Source organism: Emys orbicularis, chromosome 8 (genome assembly GCF_028017835.1).
Source record: "Emys orbicularis isolate rEmyOrb1 chromosome 8, rEmyOrb1.hap1, whole genome shotgun sequence".
Lineage (NCBI taxonomy): Eukaryota > Metazoa > Chordata > Testudines > Emydidae > Emys > Emys orbicularis.
In genome coordinates, this window is record NC_088690.1 from 110,828,560 (window position 1) to 110,850,159 (window position 21,600).

Sequence of the window (21,600 nt, forward strand, 5' to 3'; positions counted from 1 at the left end):
CTGAGAAACCAGCTGAGGCCATGTTTACACTATGAGGGAGGCATGTGATGCCTTGCTTGGGGACACACAGTCATGCTAGCCCTCACTGACAGTGTAGCTATGGTAGCACATGTAGCAGCTGCAAGTACAAACCTGCCTCAAACAAGTGGGTCTGTATCCAGCACAGCCCCACCATGTCTCTGCTGCCACAACCCATTCTACCGTGGCTACCCAATGAGAGTCAGCGTGTGTACACAACCAGGGGAATCACACACCTAGCTCGTAATGTAGATGTAGCCAAAGAGAGAGCTTCTGGGTAGAGTGCTGGCTGAAGAGAGACTTGGAACTGTGAGCAAACTGCCTCCTGTTGTTTGATTCATGCTGTAGCGGAAAGAGAGAGCATGAGACATCAGGCCTTGTATAAGAGGCCTGGTATGAGGCCTAAGGCAGTGGTCAAGCCCTGCTAATATAAAGCAAAGTAGTGGTCAAGCCCTGCTAATATAAAGCAAAGTTAGCAAAAGTCAGGCTGTAAGCAGAAGTCAGAGCGCAAGCTCACAGAAACTGGCAAGAACAGGGCTGATATTGCAAAATAACACACATTCCTGAGACGTGCTAAGCGCAGGACACTCATGCAAGCACATTCCAGAAGGGTGGTACCAGAACACCCTGCTACTAAGTATGATACAAACACACTCTCCGAAGATGATACAAGGGCACACTGACACCCCCCCCCCCCTCTTAAAGATAAGGTCAGATGACAGCGTGATGGATAGAGATGTTTTGATTAGGGTGACTAGACAGCAAATGTGAAAAATCAGGACAGGGGGTTGGGGGGTAATAGGAGCCTATATAAGAAAAAGACCCATAAATCGGGACCGTCCCTATAAAATTGGGACATCTGGTCACCCTAGTTTTGATCAAACCAACATGTACAAGGTAAAGGGTGGTAACTAATCACATCAGAGGGGCAATACGTAACTTGTTTGTATCGGTGTATAAAATGGAGCCTCAGAGGGGGTGTCTTTGGCCAGCCGAGGTGGGAATGAAAAGTCCTGCCATTCACTGAGCTGTGTCCATTACAGTTACACTAGCACGTATATGTCCATTGCAGACATTGATCCTGAGTCAGCTGACTGGGGCTCCGAGACTCAGCACGGTGGGGTTTGGGGTGTTTTTGCTGTGATGGAGACATACCCTAAGGGCCAGATCCAGAGGCCACTGAAATCAGTTGAAAGACTTGCAATGACTACAGGGGGGTTGGAATCAGGGCCTTCCTTTATGTATATTTATAATGTTTTATTATTCCAAATACAAATATATCCAAATACCAGATTCATCATAATACCCAGAGTAAGCAAAGAGGGGTAGGATAAAAAGAGGAGAGGGGAATGCCAGTCTTTTGTTAGCTGTGAGTTCCAGCTGTATCACAGAGCCACACATCAATGTTTGATGGGGAGCGATTTAAGTTCTTCTTCGAGTGCTTGTTCACGTCCATTCCACATTAGGTGTGCGCGCGCCGCGTGCACGAATGTCGGAAACTTTTCCCCTCAGCGGCTCCCGTCGGGCCCGCAGGGTCTCCCTTCCCGCCAGAGCGGCGCCCCGCCCCAGCATATATATACCCCTGCTGGCCCGACCCTCCCTCAGTTCCTTCTTACCGCCCATGGCGACATTGGAACAGCTCTTCTCTCAACTCGAGAGTGTCCCTTAGCATAGTCATTAGCAGTAGTTATCAGTTCTTTGTTATAGTAAGTGTTAGAATTAAGTAGTTTTTTAGTTGTTACAAAGACCAACCAACCAAACTCTTGGTGATAGGGGTTTGGTCAACCCCGGCACCGGCCCTGGGCGGCGGGGCATGCCGCACGCCCAAGGCTTCAAGGCTTGTGCCACGTGCCGCAGGCCCATGCCAGTGAGCGACCCGCACGAGTCGTGTCTCCGTTGCCTGGGGGAAGCTCACCAGAAGGAGCGCTGTAAGATTTGTAAGGCTTTCAAGCTCAGGACTCAAAAAGAGAGAGACTTTCGCCTGAAACAGCTCCTCATGGAGATGGCGTTACAGCCCTCCGCTCCCACGGCACCGTCGGCGTCGGTGCGAAGTGCCCCGGCATCGGTCCGCGACCCAACGCAAGCGGTGCAGACTAAACCTGCGGTGCCGCCTCGGCGCGATCACGCCCGGCACCGGTCTGCTTCGCCGGCCAAGCCCAAGAGCCAGCCCAAGGCCCGGGGTCGCTCCCCGCACAAGAAGGCGGCACCTACGAAGACCGCTAGCGCGCCCAAGGCCGTGCCGGCCCCGGCACAGGTCCCGGTACCAGTGGCTCCGGCGCCGAAAGGCCCGTCGAGCCCCGGGACAAGCGCGTCGAGTGAGAAGGAGGGGCTGGAGGAACTGTTGAAACAGCCCTCCACCCCGGACACATTTGAGGCGGCGAAGGACCTCATTGAATTGTCCTCCGTCAGCACACTCCGCGCCAAAGACATTCCGCCGAGACTGCCTTCCAAGGGCAAGCCGGCGATGATGCGCCCGTCGCGGTCGCCATCTCGGCACCGCTCCCGGCGCCGGTCCCGGTCGAGCTCCGCTTCGGTGGACTCCCGGCTTCCCGCCGCGCAACGGGCCTCCACGCAGAAGGGCCCCGGTGCGAGCGAGGCACCGTCCCAGCAACCCGGCCCGAGCAGGCACCGGGGCGCTTCGACGGCGAGGACCCCAAGACCGTCCTCCCGCAGCCGTTCCTGGTCCCGCGGTCAACGGTACCGTTCCAGATCCAGATCGGTACGGCGCTACTCACGGTCCCGGTCCCGACAACACCGCTCCCCGATACCGGATCGGCACCGCTCCACGGCACCGCCGTGGCCCTCCAGGTCGCCGTCGCTTGCGTCGGAAGTGAGCTCGGGGCGGTCGAGATACGATCGCAGAGGGCATTCCGCTACACGGCGCGAGACCTCTTGGCAACCGCACTGGAGCCATCCGGGACAGTGGCCGTTCTGGACCCCGTGGGCCTATCACCAGCAAGGCCCGCCATCCAGAACTTCGAGGTTGGGCCCTTCGGGGGACCGGTCCCGCTCCCCACGGTACCGTCCCACCTCCCGTGCGGAGGCTACGGTCTCCAGACCACCTGAGGCCGAGAGGGCGGACTCGGCACCGAGCCAGGCACCGTCCGTGGCCCAGGGCAGGGGACGCACCCCGGAGGGTCAGCCCGCTGAGGAGGACTTACAGGAGGATGAGGACGCTCAAAAAGCCATGACCTCCTCCTCCTCGCCAGATGAAGCCGTGGCGGGCACAACGGTGTCCGGCCCTCCCCCAATTGACCACCGGGCTCACCAGGACCTGCTCCGCCGGGTGGCCCTCAACTTGGGGTTGCAGGCGGAGGAGACGGTCGAGCAGGAGGACCCCATGGTAGACATTCTCAGCCCGGAGGGTCCCTCCAGGATTGCTCTTCCATTGATAAAGACCGTACAGTCGAACTATAAGACTGTGTGGCAGATGCCAGCCTCCTCTGCGCCGACCGCACGGGGCGTCGAGAGGAAGTACTTTGCCCCATCCAGGGGGTTTGACTTCCTCTTCTCCCATCCGGCCCCATGTTCGCTGGTAGTTTCGGCGGTCAACGAAAAGGAGCGGCATGGCCAGCAGGCCCCGGCCCCCAAGGCCAAGGAGGCGAAACGATTAGACCTCTTCGGCAGGAAGGTCTACTCGTCGGGAGGCCTCCAGTTGCGGATCGCGAACCAGCAGGCGATCCTCAACATACATAACTTTAACTCCTGGGCGTCGGTGTCCAAGTTCAAGGAGGCCCTACCTCAGGGGTCGCAGCCCGAGTTTGCGGCCATTGTGGACGAGGGAAAGGCGGTGGCCAAGACTTCATTACAGGCCTCGCTCGACTCGGCCGATGCGGCCGCCAGGACTATCGCGTCCGGAGTGGTGATGAGACGTTCAGCGTGGTTGCAAGCGTCTGGTCTTCCTCCAGAGGTGCAAAACACCCTCCAGGACCTTCCGTTTGAAGGGACGGGGTTGTTTTCGGAGCAGACTGATGCCAGGCTCCATGGCCTCAAAGATTCGCGGGCTACCCTCAAGTCCTTGGGGATGCATACCCCCGTGACGCAGAGGAAACCCTTTAAGCCACAGCCTCCACAGAGGCAATACCAGCCTCGCCCTCGACACGAGCCTTACCGTAGGCGGGGCAGAGACAATAGGCGTAGGCGCAACAATACGCCTAACCAGGGTCAAGGCCAGGGCAATAACAACGGCAAGCCGCAGCCGGGCAATAAACAAGGATTTTGAAGACGCGATCGAGGACAGCTTACCGATCTCTTCCCCGAATCCTCCCCTGTGTTTCAGGGACCGCCTATCCCGTTTTTTCCGTGCCTGGTCCCATATAACATCAGATCATTGGGTCCGCCGCACGGTAGAGTCAGGATATGCCCTCCAGTTTTCCTCGCCCCCCCCCCCTCCCACCCACCCCCCCCCCCGTCCCTCTTCAGGGACCCCTCTCACGAGCAACTCCTTATGCAGGAGGTACGGACCCTCCTCGCTGTAGGGGTGGTGGAAGAGGTTCCTCCAGACCTCAGAGCAAAAGGGTTCTATTCCAGATACTTCCTCATTCCCAAGGCAAAAGGGGGCCTCCGTCCTATCCTGGACCTTCACAAGCTGAACAAATACTTGCAAAAACCACGTTTTCTTATGGTCTCCCTCGGTACCATCATTCCTTCCCTGGATCCGGGGGATTGGTACGCTGCCCTCGATATGAAAGACGCGTATTTTCACATCGCTATCCGCCCGGCCCACCGGCGGTTCCTGCGCTTCACTGTCCAGCAGCGCCATTTTCAGTTTGCGGTCTTGCCCTTCGGCCTGGCAACGGCCCCACGTGTCTTCACGAAATGCATGTCCGTGGTGGCGGCCTTCCTTCGAAAACGACGGATGTGCGTCTACCCATACCTAGACGATTGGCTCCTGGCGGGCCAGTCAGAGGCAGAGGTTCACGCCCACGTGACATTGGCGCTACAAGTGTTCCGCGATCTCGGCCTGTTGGTCAATGTGCCCAAGTCCTCACTAGTCCCCACACAGAGACTGGAATTCATAGGGGCAGTCCTGGACTCGGTGGCGGCGAGGGCGAGCCTTCCCGTATCTCGTTTCCGGGCAATCCAGGAGGCCGTGACCTCCATTCAGAGATTCCCCACGACCACGGCCAGACGTTGCTTACAGCTCTTGGGGCACATGGCGGCATGCACCCACGTGGTTGGACACGCCCGCCTCCGGCTCCGGCCTCTGCAGCTGTGGTTGGCCCAGGTATATCGCCCCAACAGCGACCCATTAGACATGGTTGTCACGATCCCGGCTCGGGTCTCGGACGCCCTCTGTTGGTGGCTCGACCAACAGCAGGTCTGTGCGGGGGTCCCGTTCGCCCCCCCACAACCAGTTCTGACGTTAGTGACAGACGCGTCGGACCTGGGTTGGGGGGCGCACCTAGGGGACCTACGCACTCAGGGCTTGTGGTCCAGGGAGGAACAGTCGCTTCACATCAACCTGAAGGAGCTGAGGGCGGTTCGCCTCGCCTGCCAGACCTTTCACGCCACCATAAGAGGGCACGGCGTGTCAGTTCTGACGGACAACACTACCGCTATGTTCTACATAAACAAGCAGGGCGGGTCCCGGTCCTCTCCCCTCTGTCGCGAGGCGCTCCTCCTCTGGGACTTCTGTATAGCCCATTCAGTACACCTCCGGGCTGCATATCTCCCCGGGGTCCAGAACGGATTGGCGGACCGCCTCAGCCGGTCCTATCTCACGCACGAGTGGAGGCTGAGGCGGGACATCCTCCGGTCAATCTTCCTGAGGTGGGGATTTCCCCAGGTGGATCTGTTTGCCACCATGGACAACAGCCAGTGCCCACAGTTTTGTTCCTTCCAGAACCGCAGTCCAGGTTCTCTGGCGGACGCCTTTACAATCCCGTGGGGAGGGAGCCTGCGATATGCCTTCCCCCCGTTCCCACTCATCCACAGGGTCCTTCTAAAGACCCGCAGGGACAGGGCGAAGGTCATTCTCATCGCCCCGGCGTGGCCTCGCCAACACTGGTTCACAACTCTCTTAGAGCTGTCCGTGGCCTCTCCAATAACCCTCCCCCTCCATCACGACCTCATAACACAAGATCGAGGTCGCCTACTCCACCCGAACCTGCCATCGCTGCATCTCACGGCATGGCTGCTCTCTGGCTAAATGAGGCGGAGCACAGATGCTCCCAGGAGGTCCAGCAAATCCTCCTGGGTAGTAGGAAACCCTCCACAAGGGCAACCTACCTGGCCAAATGGAAGCGCTTCGCCCTCTGGTGTGAGTCTCAGCGCGCCCAGCCCTTGCGGGCCTCGATACCGATGATCCTGGATTACGTGCTGAGCCTTAGGCGCCGGGGCCTGGCCCCCGCTTCTATTAAGGTGCATCTAGCCGCCATATCGGCGTTTCACCCGGGGGAATTGGGGCTGTCCGTGTTCTCCAACGCTACGGTGGTCCGATTCCTCAAGGGGCTGGATAGGATGTTCCCCTACACTCGCCCACCTATACACCCGTGGGACCTCAACCTGGTCCTCACTAAACTCATGGGGCCCCCCTTTGAACCCCTGGCCTCTTGCTCCCTCATGCACCTTTCCTGGAAGGTCGCGTTCCTCGTGGCTGTCACCTCGGCTAGGAGGGTGTCGGAGCTGAGGGCCCTCACCTCAGAACCTCCGTATACTGTTTTTTATAAGGATAAGGTGCAACTCAGGCCTCACCCTAAGTTCCTCCCTAAGGTGGTCACGAGTTTTCACATGGGGCAGGACATCTGTTTGCCGGTGTTCTTCCCCAAGCCCCATACGGACCCGCGCCATCGTAGCCTGCATACCCTCGATGTGCGGCGGGCGCTCGCTTTCTATCTGGACCGTACCAGGCCTTTCCACAAATCAACTCAGCTATTCGTGGCCATTGCGGAACGGATGAAGGGCCAGCCTATTTCAACGCAACGCCTGTCGGCGTGGATCGTGCTTTGCATACGCACGTGCTACGAGCTCGCCAACGTGCCTGCACCTCCGATCCGGGCTCACTCTACTAGGGCCCAAGCGTCCTCGACGGCCTTCTTGGCGCAGGTCCCGCTTCAGGAGATCTGCAAGGCAGCCACCTGGTCGTCGGTTCATACCTTCACGGCCCACTACGCGATCCACCATCAGACCAGAGATGACGCGATGGTCGGCAGGGCGGTGCTTCAGTCAGTTATTCCTTGACTCCTACCCTCCTCCAATGGTAAGCTTGTGAGTCACCTAATGTGGAATGGACGTGAACAAGCACTCGAAGAAGAAAAGACGGTTACTTACCTTCTGTAACTGTTGTTCTTCGAGATGTGTTGTTCACGTCCATTCCACTTCCCACCCTCCTTCCCCTCTGTCGGAGTCACCAGAAGGAACTGAGGGAGGGTCGGGCCAGCAGGGGTATATATACGCTGGGGCGGGGCGCCGCTCTGGCGGGAAGGGAGACCCTGCGGGCCCGACGGGAGCCGCTGAGGGAAAAAGTTTCCGACGTTCGTGCACGCGGCGCGCGCACACCTAATGTGGAATGGACGTGAACAACACATCTCGAAGAACAACAGTTACAGAAGGTAAGTAACCGTCTTTTTTTGCAGCATTAATTGTTTACTGACCAATGTTGGAATCACCCTGTCTTGTTACCAGGTAACTTCCAGGTATTGGGGGGTTCAGAGACTTCCTGCAGTTGGCATGCAAAGGCAGAAGGAACTGTGAACTCTTTGAACATTTTTATAAGCATACTATACAATCTCAGACTGTTTCCTCACATTAACAGAGATCCATTTTAGAGATAAAGGTGTGGAGTAGACAAACAGGAAGGATGCTCTAACCATAACTTTTATCTTCATATAACCTAGACATAATTTTGTACAAAGATTCTCGAAGGTGCTTCTCAGAGAAAATTTTGTAATTTTGATTTAAAACAAACAAACACAAAGATTTTCAGGTAGTCAGGATGATTTCTGGTAAGAGATGAGCAGACTCGATTGTTAAAGTATTGGAAGAGCGACTGGTTAGGACTCGGTCTGGTGCAACACACAGCTGATCCAAAGAACAGTCTGTGCTGCAATGGACCTTCAGCATGGGGTTTTAAAAATCCTTCATTGTTGGCCTAACTGCTCCTATTGAAGTCAACAGCAAGTGCTGTCAACAGCAAGTGCTACTGTAAGTCCTGCTGTCAGACTACGGAGAGGATCTCACTTTTTTGACTTTCGAAGACAGATTCTGACTTCACTCGCACCAGTGTAATGCAGGAGTAATGCAGGTGTGAGACCAGAAGCTCATTCTAATGTATCAGTAAAATACAGACTGGTTTTCTGACAATCCCAGTGATATAGCAAAATAATTAGGCTATTACAATTATAATGACCAGGAAGGTGAAGTTTCTCTAAATCTCAATCTCATCCTGTGTTTTGTTTCTCATTGACAGATACCGCTGCTCTCTTAACCCAGAGTTTAGGGAGAGGGACTCCAGACCCAGTTTCCTTTTTATTCTAAACACTTTCTCTGAGCCAGCGAATCTCACATACAGGATGTGATTAAAATCAACACTGTCACCATAATATTTATTGCTCAGCATTATTGTCTCTCTATGGCTTGGTGGACAATAAGAGTGAATGAAGGTCATGCCTAGTGTAACTCCACTGAAAGCAATGACTGACGATGGAAAGTTTGCTTACTTTAATTTTCCTAATCATTCCTTTAAAAGTACCCCCCACATTGGCTTTCCTGGATTAACTCTAAGTAGTTTATCTTGACTGATATCAGGAGATATTTGGCTCTCTCTTGTACATATTAGGTCTTTACATTCTCAGGAAATCTGCTCTAGTTTCCTAGATATAGCTTGTTAGGATATAGATATTTAGGCCTGTCTGTAAAGGCCAAGACTTTAAGAATTTAGTTGTATTCTTATCACTTAGCTAGTTATAGAGGTATAATAGAAAGAATCAAAATCACTGTCTGTCTGTGAAAGGGCCTTCTCGTACTGTGACAGTCTGAGGCTCTGTTCTTAGGCTAAGTAAGGCTTTTGGCTAAGCAGCAGAGGCAGCCATAAGCTGAGAAGTGAACGGTCACATCCTCACATTCCAAACTAGTCACATTAAAACAAGGTGCTATTGGGCTGTTAGGAATACAATCCTGTCCTGATATTCCCATCACCTCCAGAGAAAGGGAAGAGCCTAGAAGATGTAAAAGGAAACTTAGTGTAATAGCATCCTGTCTGGCAAGAACTCACTTATCAATAGCTGGGATGTGAAATCCTCACTTCTGTATTGTTTTGTATGTTTATTTGTATGGTCTCTGTCTGGTTCTGTAATTGTTTCTGTCTGCTGTATAATTAATTTTGTTAGGTGTAAACCAATTAAGGTGGTGAAATATAATTGGTTAAATAACCATGTTACAGTATGTTAGAATTGGTTAGTTAAATTTCAGTAAAATGCTTGGTTAAGGTATAGCTAAGCAGAACTCAAGTTTTACTATATAGTCTGCAGTCAATCAGGAAGTGGGGGGGGGAATGGGAACAGGGACTGGGGGTGGGGGAATTGGGATCATGTTTTGTTAAGGGGGGGAATGGGAACAGGGAGTGGGAACGGGAACAGGGACATAGGCAAGGCTCTGTGGTGTCAGAGCTGGGAAGGGGGACACTAAGGAAGGAAACTGGAATCATGCTTGCTGGAAGTTCACCCCAATAAACATCGAATTGTTTGCGCTTTGGACTTCGGGTATTGTTGCTCTCTGTTCATGCGAGAAGGACCAGGGAAGTGAGAGGGTGAAGGAATAAGCTCCCTAACATAGCTGGTGAAAAAGTGGGTTTTAAAAAACAGCTGAGCAAAACTGTTCTTCCCACCAGAACGGCCTGAATTTGTATCAGTTAGGTTGTGTTCTATTGCATGACTGTACAAAATGAAATATGCTGACTCATCCCAATCCAGTTCATTATGGGACATCCTCATTCTTTGTTTGCAGTGTTCCTCGACCAAAAAGCATGGGGGCCACATGTCCAAAACCAGTTCCATTAACTGGGGTGCCCGTTACATCCATGTCTGCGGGAAGCAGAATTGCAGTCCCCTTACATGGCTTAAATCCAATTCAAATTTCAGTACGGTTAGTGGAGTTATTTTGGATTTATACTGATGTAAGTGGAGAGCAGAATTTAGCCCAACATTTGTTGCGTGACATACCCTTCCAACATGACTCGGTTTCCCCTTGGTAACAGCAGTGAGAGGAATTTATTATTCATTCTTCAGGGTAGCTAATGTTTTTTCTAGTTTCCTAGAGTTCTGGAAATGGGAGAGCCTGTCACTAATGTGGTTAATGGTATGAATCATATCAGTTTCTTTAAAAAGCACAGAGGAAGAACTGGATGTATTGTTTCCAAAGTAAAACGTGCTTAGTCATAATTAACTGAGACAACAAAATGGACGTATTCTATGTATTAAGAGCCTGACCTGCCAACGTGCTGAGTGCCTTCTGGGAAGTGCTGAGTACTCTCCATTCGAATTGACTTCTTAGAAGTTGAGGAGTTTCAGCATCTTCCTGGAAGCACTTAGGACCCAGCAGGATTGAACCCTCTCTGGTAACCAAGAATGAATATATTTTGCCTTAGCAAAAACGCAGTTAAACTTTTGTTGCTTGAAACATTCATGTAAACAAATCCCTCTTTACATCTACATCATCACAACTGCCACAGCCTGCTCATCCCTGCAGATGTCTTCAACACTGGGACACATGACCAGCCTTATTTAGGAGACATCAAGTTTAGTCCATATTTACTCTCCAGGAAAATTCGGTAACTATTATGCACAAATTGCTTGTCAAAGCCCCATGCACTATTTGTTATTCTCTTATTCACCTTAGTTACCTATAAATAGGACCATTACGGTCCATTCCAAGATGAAATAAGGAGCCATGGTGATAACTGAAGAGAAGGCAGAGAACGGTCTTTAAACTTCTCCAGCGCTTGAGGGGGGAAAAAATGTACTTTTCCAACACAATCATTTATTTTCACTTCCCTAATGTCACAAACGACGTCACACTTAACACACTGAATATTGCTCATAGGCCTAATCAGGGTTGACTTTTCCTGTGGTTAGCCTTTTGCTCTCTTTCTCCGTGTCCACACTAGCAATTAGCTGTTGCTGACAGTGGGTGCACATGGTTTAACTGCAAGAGCAAACCGCTCAGAAGCATTTCAGAAGCCCCGGTTACAACCTGCTTGACCACAGTTTCTGAAATAGCATTGAGCTCAAATTGTCCTTATTGCCACTTGCAGTTAAACTCTGTTCAGCTGCACCTGTTTCTTACACCCAAACTGTGGTGACATATAGAATATTTTTGATGTTTCTCCCTGTCCCCCATTGTCCCCGTTTGTTTAGCCACATTGCATAGATATAGCAAAAGAGTTCACATGAATATGTACTGCAGAGAGACGGATGAAAAGGAGATACAAAGGAGGGAGCTCCTAGGAGAAACATTGGTATTAATGAATTCCCAAGTGTTTCTAATTCATTCTACCCTAACACTTAGGCATTGTGGCGTTGCTCTCTTTCACTATCAGAAGTGGCAATTTGCATCTGATAAATGTAATATACTCATATCGCTCCCATTCGGTGAATGGATTCTGAGAATGGCACTAAACAGTGGGAGCCTTGTGTCTGCAATAGACTGGCAAAGTCTTAGCCTCGAATTTGTAGACCAGGGGTAGGCAACCTATGGCACGCGTGCCGAAGGTGGCACGCGAGCTGATTTTCAGTGGCACTCATACTGCCTGGGTCCTGGCCACTGGTCTGGGGGACTCTGCATTTTAATTTAATTTTAAATGAAGCTTCTTAAACATTTTAAAAACCTTATTTACTTTACATACAACAATAGTTTAGTTATATATTATAGACTTATAGAAAGAGACCTTCTAAAAACGTTAAAATGTATTACTGGCACACAAAACTTTAAATGAGAGTGAATAAATGAAGGCTCGGCACACCACTTCTGAAAGGTTGCCTACCCCTGTTGTAGACACTTCTTGCTTAACTGGAGTGATGCAAGTAACAGTTTTTCAGTCCATGTGCTCTCCACCAGGAGCACCCCTCTTCAGTATTCTCAGTTGTATCAAACAAGGGTTAAAAGTGGTCAGTAGAACATATCGTTTAGAGTGCTGTATAAACTGTGCTCGTTTTGTAGTAACTGGCTAAAGCCACAGTGTTGATATGGGCAAGCATCCAATCATTCCTTAGTCCATCGTATAAATGTTCTCTTCTGCATGGACCCCAACTTCCAACGTGCTCTGGAAGCCTCCTTGGTCTGCATTGGAAAACGAGACTGAGCTGCAGAGAGAGTAACAGACCCTGACCAGTAAAACATAAATAACAAAACAGAAACACAAGAAACCCGATCTCCAAAGCAGCCGGTGTATTGGAAAAATATGAACCATAGTAGCATTTACTATTAGACGCCGGTAATAATTAATCATTATGTATTTATAAGGCACCGCAGGCCTGAAGATCTCCTGCTGCTTAATGTAATATCAAGATATCAAGATATCCAACCCACGAGCCAGATCAACTGACTCATTTTCGTTTACTATGGGCACGTCTTCACTACCCGCCGGATCGGCGGGTAGCAATCGGTCTATCGGGGATCGACTTACCGCGTCTAGTGAAGACGTGATAAAATCGATCCCTGATGGCTCTACCGTCGACTCCGGAAATCCACCGCGGCAAGAGGCGGTAGCGGAGTCAACGGCGGCGCGGCAGCGGTCGACTTGCCGCCGTCCTCACAGCCAGGTAAGTCGACCTAAAATACGCTACGCTATTCACGTAGCTGAAGTTGCGTATCTTAGGTCGACCCCCCGCTGTAGTGTAGACCTAGCCTAAGCAATGAAGAATAGCAATGATAATGAATTTCTCGTTTTGCATTGTTGTGTCTGATTATCTGTCCTGATATGATAAAGCCAATCAAAGGAAAAGCATGCAGCTCTGGAAATGTCAGCATGTGTCCAGGAGTGTCTGATTGGCACATTTCCTTCTGTCCTACCAAAGGTGCAGACATTTGGGGACCTAGTTTTTGATTACGGCTACAGCAGAAATAGCATAGTGAATAGCATTTACCTTGCCAAAGTCTTCAGCTTCTGTCTGTTGGGGAAATACCCTGAGGATCGTCCAAAATAGCAAAGCGGGGGTGGGGGGGGGGGAAGAGAAATGAGTTTGAAAATCATTTTTAAAAAGCAGCAGGTTCAATGAGAAAAAGTGCAAAAACTGAAATAAGGGAGCTTTAAAGTGGGTCCTTTAAATATGTGAAACACCCATTATTCACATGAGGCCAAACTCACGCAGGGGCTACCCACGTGTATACCCTGACCGAGAGCCTCCATGGGAGAAAGTCTGCAAAAGGGAACATCATGGCTGTAGTCGCACAAAGCAGCTGCAGCTTCCCTTGGGATCAGGTAAGGCCAGGAGAGCACAGTGTACAAACTGGGCAGCACGGACTGGGGTGTTGGCAGGGCTAGTGCAGCATGGAGATGGGTCGATATTAGGGCGGGGGGGGCCAAACGTACTGACCCTCTGATACGATCATCTTCACAAGTTCGAGAGCTGGGCACGACTGCTGGGGCTCGGGGCTTCAGCCCTGTGGGACACGCCTGCCAGCGCTCCTGCCCTGCAGCGGGGTGGTGGGCTGGGAAATCCTGCCCCAGGGGAGGCGCCTGCCGTGGCTTGGGGCTGAAGCCCCAACAGGCACCTCCAGTGGGGCAGAAGTCCTGAGACCCCCATCCCCGTTGGACAGAAGCCCCCAGCCCCTCCACCCCACCACAGGGCAGAAGCCCCAAGTTCCCCCTCCAGTCTGGTAGTCGGAGAATGGGGGGGCTCTGAGAGCCACATTTTAACTGTAAAAGAGCCGCATGCGGCTAAGGAGCTGCAGTTTGGTCACCCCGATATAGGGCATCCTCTGAGTAGCCATCATCGTCTGAGGTCCTAGGGAAGCAGAGAAATAAAACTATCCATGTCCTTGGATTATCGTCTCTCTCAAATCACTTACTTTTGGATAGAATTAGGGCCAAAACCAGGATGACTAGAAGTACCACAAAAATGCTGATTCCAACATGCATCCCTGCCCCCGTGGATTCTGGCTCCATTAGCTGATGGATTGATGTGGACACAGTCTGCTGAAACACAAAATACGAGGGCATGAGGGGCAGGAATAGAAATCATATACACGACTTGAAAAACCATTTGGTTGCAAGGTAAATGGTAACCACACCCTTGAGATAATGCACCCAACTTGAGACTGTGCGTGATTTCCACAGACACACTGCCAAGATTCCATACAGCTGGACACTGATTACGGTTGGGATTTTCAAAGGTGCCTAAACGGAGTGAGGTGTCCAAATCCCATTCATTTATGTAGAATAGGTGTATATTATATTTTATTTATAGTTTAAAGCAGCAGTTCTTCATTGCAAGAGCCTGCGTTTAGGGCCAAACACTGTAGTCCTTATTCAAGCCTTGATCCTGAGAAGTGACGCGTGCCTTCAATTCCTATTGACTTCAGTCTTTAATTAGACAAAACTCCCTTTCAGCTCAGTAAGGAGTGAGTAAGGACTCCAGGATTAGCCCTTTCTACATGTCATTGGAGTTTGTTTGCATTTTGGTAACAAACGCATCAGCTCTATTTCCCAGGCACCAAATGGACAGACTCTATTTCTCTTTTCCAACCAAAAGAGAGAATGGAAAGTGATCTGCAGAGACAATACAGTCACCGTTCCGATCTGACCACTTACTATTGAAACATCCTCAGGGGCTTCTGAACTGAAAACCAATGGCCACTGTGGGGCAATGGTGGAAGATGTGTCACTGGCATTCGCAGCAGCTGAGCAACGATAAGATAAACCAACATATCACTTAGCACAGCTAATAATTCTTTCCTTTTTCATAGCTACACAACACCTACTTCTCTATCTAAAGTAAACGGATATCTCCTGAGAATCGATGGGCTTTCGATGGCACTGTAAAGGGCAAGTGGTGTTGCATACAAGACTTCACAAAGCCGAGAACACCTTTATGTAGCATTGAGGCTGGCCACAGCGTGACAAACTTGCAAAAGCCACAGCTAGAGCATCTTGGCATGTTGCCTATTTCCTGACTTAAGGCACCGTACAACATTTAAAACACAGAGCTACAAAATGCAATATCTTTACTACAGTGTTTCAATGAATTTGTCATTTGATTACTGAATAACCCCACGAGCAGTAACACCAACCCACCAATCCCAAGACTGAAAATATGCTATCTGAGGATCTACAATTAGCGAAAATGGAGTCCCCTCCTCTTTAAATTAAGGGGACCCCAAAGTCAAGTGCCTCCGCTGTTGCAATTGAAATCCACTCCCGAATGCTCTGATCCTAAAAGGGATGGTCTGCTTCAGCTCCTGTCTATGCTTGGGAAAGGGTGGCATTACCAGACATCAAAGTAACACAACGGTCTGTCTCTCTACAGCTAGAGAAACATCACATGCTGAGAAAGGTTTCCACTTCCTCTTCTGAGAGGGCAACAGAACTATCTGGAAACACGTTAAAGTTGCTGAACTCACAAAATCCAGATGAACGAAGCTGGCATTTCTGGTTTGAAGTTCAAGCTGAGCTCAGAAGGCTCAAAAGCAAAATATAAAGAATAAATATTAAAACATAAAACAGTTTTAGTGGGCTGCAAATTGTTTAAAAGACCCCTGCAGATCTTCCCATCTTCGCTTGGGGCTTATTGTTAGATCACAGGGGATCAGATTTTATAATATACAAGTCCAAGGGAATAATATTTTCAACATCAATGAAAATAGATCTTTAATATTAAAACAAAGTTTTGGAACTTGTGAGCAAGGTGATATATATATATATATATATATATATGTATGTGTGTGTGTGTGTGTGTGTGTGTGTGTGTTTGTTTGCGTTTGCAGGATGGGACATTATTTCATAATTTTCAGTTAGTATTTACAGGCCCAGTTCTGATCTCAGTAGCATATCAGTACAGCTATTATATTTAGTTCCCCTTCTGGGATCCCATTACATAGAGACTCACACACAGAGAGGTTGAATCCTTGGCTAACCATTACCTGAGGTGTTTTCAGGTGTGTAAGCATGAGGGCCTGCAGTGGAGGTCCTAGCTGGTGTTAAAAACAAAACAAAAAACACACATATTACAACAGTCAGCAAGATGTGTCCAACAAACTGAAAGAAATAAAATGTTTTTAACAACAACAACATATCACCAGCAATAAAACCATATCCCATTGTCCATCTGGTCTATTGCAAGAAGAAAATTACTTTGTAACTTTTATTTGCAGGCCAATACAGTGCAGCAAAAGGAGAGAGAATGAAAATCACAGTTACACTATCAATGTATCTGTCTTGGGGTTTATCCTCCCACCTGTCACCATAGCCTCTGAGTACCTTCCATGTAAAATCAATAATGAAGATCCTGGTGGACTTCCTGGAGCGTCTGGACTTCGGCCTTTTCCAGGTAAAATAAATCAGCTTGGGGTAAGGTTTGAGGTTTTGATTTTACTTGTTGCCACAACTGGAGTTGTACATTTTAAATTTTGTTATTTGCCAGACAACAGAGCTGTAGGGGACCCCGTGTTGAGATTAAACTTCCACGTATAAAAATCAGTCATTACTTAAGGCCGAGTTGTACAAACTTGACTTATGTCAATGATCGCTGGCTCCAACAGAAGTATTTTCATGAGTGCTCCCCAAGGGCTGGAATTCACCTATATGTGGAGAGCCAGCACCAGGCCCTGGCACTATTTAACTCCTCCTCAGCCAAGAGAGACGGCTAGATTCATACCTGGTGCAAGAGTACAACTCTGAGTTCAACAGAGCTGCACTTGCTGATGCCAGGTCTGAATTTGGCCCCACAAGTTTGAAAGGCAACGTGGCTTGGTAGGGGAAGATATAGAGGTTCTGTGGTATGGCTAACAGATTAGATTAGGTTTCTAGGGCAGGAACAAAAGTCAGGCAGGGTCTGCACCAGGCAGGTTTCCCAGTACCATGGTGAGGATTTGTAATATTGGAATCCCACAAATCAGAGAGAGGGCCAGGCTTTCCAAGGAGAACATGTCACCAATGGCTCGGGAGCCCTGCAGAACTGTGTGATGTCTCATCACAGCATGCACAATAGTATCCTTTTTATTTTCATGAATTAGGGTGTGACCCAGAGCCCATTAAGGTTGATGGGAACCTTCTATTCATGTTCATGGGCGCTGGATCTGCCTGAGAAGGGGGAACGTGAACACATCTACCCACCAGAGGAGATTATTGTCCCTAACTAATGAGAGGAGCATACTGTGCTGTCCACTCTCCTGGATGCTACATGCCATATTGCTAAGACTGCTAGTAAGAGCGGTATGCCATGGCACAAGGGAACAAAACCACCAATCCCGTGCACTGGCTCTGCTGGGGTGAGAGAGATGGCAGAGGCTCCTTTCAGCAGTGGTAACGGTACAGCTTCAATGCCATAATGGTTAACACCACAGGACATTATTACATTGTTTCTCTCACAAGCTATGCAAGTCAGCCAGATGGCAGGAGTTTTACCATTCAAGGACACTATACAAAAGCTCTGCTCACCTGTCTCAATCACAACTTCCAGATTGTTCCGCTGATCATTGAACAAACCAGAGATCTCCACACGGCAGCAGTACACCCCTCCGTCTGCTTCTGCCGCATTCACTATGGTGAGGGACACATCCCCCTGAGCGAGATTCCCTTCTAACCGGTACCTGCTGGACTGACGCTCTGTTACCCTCCATCCATCCGTCCAGAGAATTGTCTGAGAACATTGGGAAGGAGGACAGCTGCCCCGGCCCCAGCACATTGTGGTGATGTCCTTTTGGAGATTAACTTGGTATTTACAGGGCAAAGTGACGTTCTGACCCACCACTCCTCTCACTGGAGAGCCTGACACTGTGAGACCTGCAGACAAAGATACAATAGTAATTGAAACGGGGCTAGGATACAATGCACAGGCTAATGGAACCTGCCTGGCATCTCCATCACAACACAACACCGACTCTGTAAGCTTGCCACGTATCTCCACTGCAGGTGGGTCCACTGAGGTGTGTGTTTCCCCTCCTCCCCCCAACAGGGGAGGATGACAGCAGGACACACAGCGTGGTCATGCTGTGTTTGCCCACAGCGTGGTTCTGTCCAAGCCCAGGAAGCACTGATGTGCCCAGCTGCTGCCTCACCCTCCTGACCATGGCTAGGAAGATGCAGGAAGAACAGCTCTTGGATCAGCCCCACCTACAAATGGGCAATTCTCTCAGCAGCTGTGTGTGCGGCTCCCTGACCTAACGGGAGTTCAGTTGTCAGGACCTAGGACAGTTTGGGAACCGTGCAAAGGCACACAAATCCATCTTCATGTGGGTGTCACTTGTTTGTGAGGGAAGCTATCCTGGCCAATCCTCCTGACAGTGGCTCACGACCCCTATTGTGTCCCTGGATGGTTCCCACAGGCAACTGTTACAGATCCCCGGACAGCGGTGACTATAACCACCGCAGCTATAATACGGCTTTGCGCATATGCAGTTCTCCAGACCCCCTCGTCTCCTCACTCACAGGGGTTCAGGAGAGTATGAGCCTCCCCAGGACCTGTGCAAGACTTGTTCCTGCAGTACCTGGAACTGATAACTCAGACCCGGTAGTTCTTAATGGGAGGATCTGGTTGGGTTTTACTCAGTCCATGATCCTCCCCTCCCTTTCCCTGTCCTTTCTGAGCAGAGCCCAGACAGTGTGAGGTGGAAGCATGTTGCTGCTGCAGGGTCACAAACCAGATTACTGTTTGTCTCTGGCTGCCGGGAGTAACGAGTTTGGTCTAACAAGCGAGCATAGGGCAGCTGGCATGGGCTGGTCTCCTGGTGGAGGCAATACTAGGAGAAACTGGCAAGACAGACTTCGACGGCTGAATTCCACTTGCAAGAAGACGCTGTGGTTTCAAAATTCCCTAGTGGGCACATATTCTGGGCTAGACGCTCAAGATAGCCCTCAGGGCATGTGAAATTCACCCCAATGCACAGATCCAGCACAAAGTATATGCACCACTTACATCCTGCTCACTTTGAATTTCATCTCTCATGGAAGAGCAGACTTGTGCTGGTCCTCTGCACAGGGCCGATCTTCACCCTGGATCTGCAGCTCCACCTTCCTTGAAAAATGCTGGGCCGGTGAACTTGCATGTGCACCTGATATTGTGTTTGCAAGTAGCCAGTTAAGTGGCAGAAACCCTTGGAAAATATCCTTTTAGTGAGCTAGCTTTCACTCTTTTTCCTCAATAGTGGGTGTACTCATGCACATGCTCAATAGAACAAGGAATAAAATACAGAGCTAACTTTAAACCCCCCCATGCACCTTATAACCCTGTCTTCCTCTTTGGACACATGGCATCAGGCTGCATTTCCTTTTAGAATTACCATAAATCTAACATCCTCCACTCCCACCAGATTACAAACTTTCCCATTGATATGAATAGGGATTTCAAAACATTTTCTGCCCTGCTTTTCAACTTCTATATTTAATTCACATACTCTGTGTATGCGAAGTTTTGTCTAGTCACCTAATTCACTAGTAAAAATCCCTTTGGTTTCCCTATAAATCGAATGTACTCAAAACCAACACACAAGAGCTGTAGGAAGCAGCAGTATTTCTGTGCCAGCTGTACTGTTTCTCTCTGTAACAGTTCCAGGATACTGTGTATTTACTCCTCCCTCCAATGCATTAAATCTTCTGTGTTAAGGGTGTTAATCAAAGTCATTCCTGGTCGGTTGATCCAGATGTCAATCAAAGCCAGCCCTTAACTCAGCACACAAAAGGAGAACTCTGAATACTTATTCTAACTCCTCACATTTCAAAGGAAGCTCTGCTTTTGGTAGAACAGGTTTTATAAACTTCCTATCAAATGGAACAGTAAGGTATCAATAGCCTTAATTCCTCAATCAAGTAACTCCTAATGCTACCAGGGTAGAATGCTCTGCAGTGGGTGTTAATACTTTCCAATGCAATTTTTCCAAATGGTCCAATATAAATCAGGGTTTGTATGTTAAATGAGATCAATATTAGGAAGGGGTTAATAAAGCTAATCCTGACCTTTTCCCAGTGAAAACAGTCGAACACCTTTAAGCTTGATTTAGATGGGCAAGTTTGATAACATTAGCTAATCAACCTCTTGTCTGAAAAAAGACAGACCTTTTCAGTAATAACTCTGCTTCCTACTGCAACTTTGCCACAGTAACTTGTGAGAAACTCAGCTCTGACAACAGACTGTATTAGTACTTAATAAAGAAACATTTTTGAATCCCACCTCTTATTTTAAAATAAATGTTTTAAAATAAAAAACGGAAGGAGACAGAACATGTAATCTCACTTTACAGCATATGGACCATATCCTGCCATTTTTTATTTTTTAATTTAAAGCAGATCTCCCTGTACTGATGGCATTACTTGGCCCATTATCTTCACAACTGTTTTCATCACAGTCCTCCAGCAGCACACCCTCTCAGCTCCTTGCTCCCAGCTCCTTGCACCTCTTCCTCCCAGCTCCTCACACTTGCACCACAAACTGAAGTGAGCTCCTTTTAAAACCCAGGTGCCCTGATTAGCCTGCCTTAATTGATTCTAGCAGCTTCTTCTTAATTGGCTCCAGGTGTCCTAATTAGCCTGCCTGCCTTAACTGGTTCTAGCAGGTTCCTGATTACTCTAGTGCAGCCCCTGCTCTGGTCACTCAGGGAACAGAAAACTACTCATCCAGTGACCAGTATATTTGCCCTCTACCAGACTCCTGTACCCCACTGGTCTGGGTCTGTCACATCACTAATTGCTTCTCAAAGCCCCATCCACTATCTGTTAATCTCTTATTCACCTTAGTTACCTGTAAATAGGACCATTAGGATCCACTGCAAGATGAAATAAGGAGCCATGGTGATAACTGAAGAGAAGGCAGAGAACGGTCTTCTTTAAACTTCTCAACCGCTTGAGGGGGGGGGAAAAGTTCATTTCCGACACAATCTTTTATTTTCACTTCCCTAATGTCACAAATGTCGTCACACTTAACACACTGAATATTGCTCATAGGCCTAATCAGGGTTGACTTTTCCTGTGGTTAGCCTTTTGCTCTCTTTCTCCGTGTCCACACGAGCAATTAGCTGTTGCTGCCAATGGGTGCACATGGTGTAACTGCAAGAGCAAACCACTCAGAAGCATTTCAGAAGCCCCGGTTACAACCTGCTTGACCACAGTTTCTGAAATAACATTGAGCTCAGATTGTCCTTATTGCCACTTGCAGTTAAACTCTGTTCAGCTGCACCTGTTTCTTACACCCAAACTGTGGTGACATATAGAATATTTTTGATGTTTCTTCCTGCCCCCCATTGTTCCCGTTTGTTTAGCCACATTGCACAGATATAGCAAAAGAGTTCACATGAATGTGTAGTGCAGAGAGACAGATGTAAAGGAGACACAGAGGAGGGAGCTCCTAGGAGACACATTGGTATTAATGGATTCCCAAGTGTTTAGAATTCATACTACCCTAACACTTCTTCATTCTTTGGAATAATGTATTTCTG

At 49.1% G+C, this 21,600-nt stretch overlaps 1 protein-coding gene across 1 annotated transcript; it reads right to left on the reverse strand.

Annotated features, from left to right (window-relative positions):
* Positions 1 to 12,223: 12,223 nt before the first annotated feature.
* Positions 12,224 to 20,955, reverse strand: HAVCR2 (hepatitis A virus cellular receptor 2). The gene is made up of 7 exons (XM_065409864.1): positions 20,907 to 20,955; positions 17,612 to 17,956; positions 16,096 to 16,146; positions 14,768 to 14,856; positions 14,026 to 14,152; positions 13,101 to 13,140; positions 12,224 to 12,317 (listed from the first exon to the last, which is right to left on the reverse strand). Exons 1-7 carry the CDS (start codon positions 20,953 to 20,955, stop codon positions 12,224 to 12,226), a joined length of 795 nt encoding a protein of 264 aa, XP_065265936.1.
* Between the last annotated feature and the right edge of the window lie 645 nt (positions 20,956 to 21,600).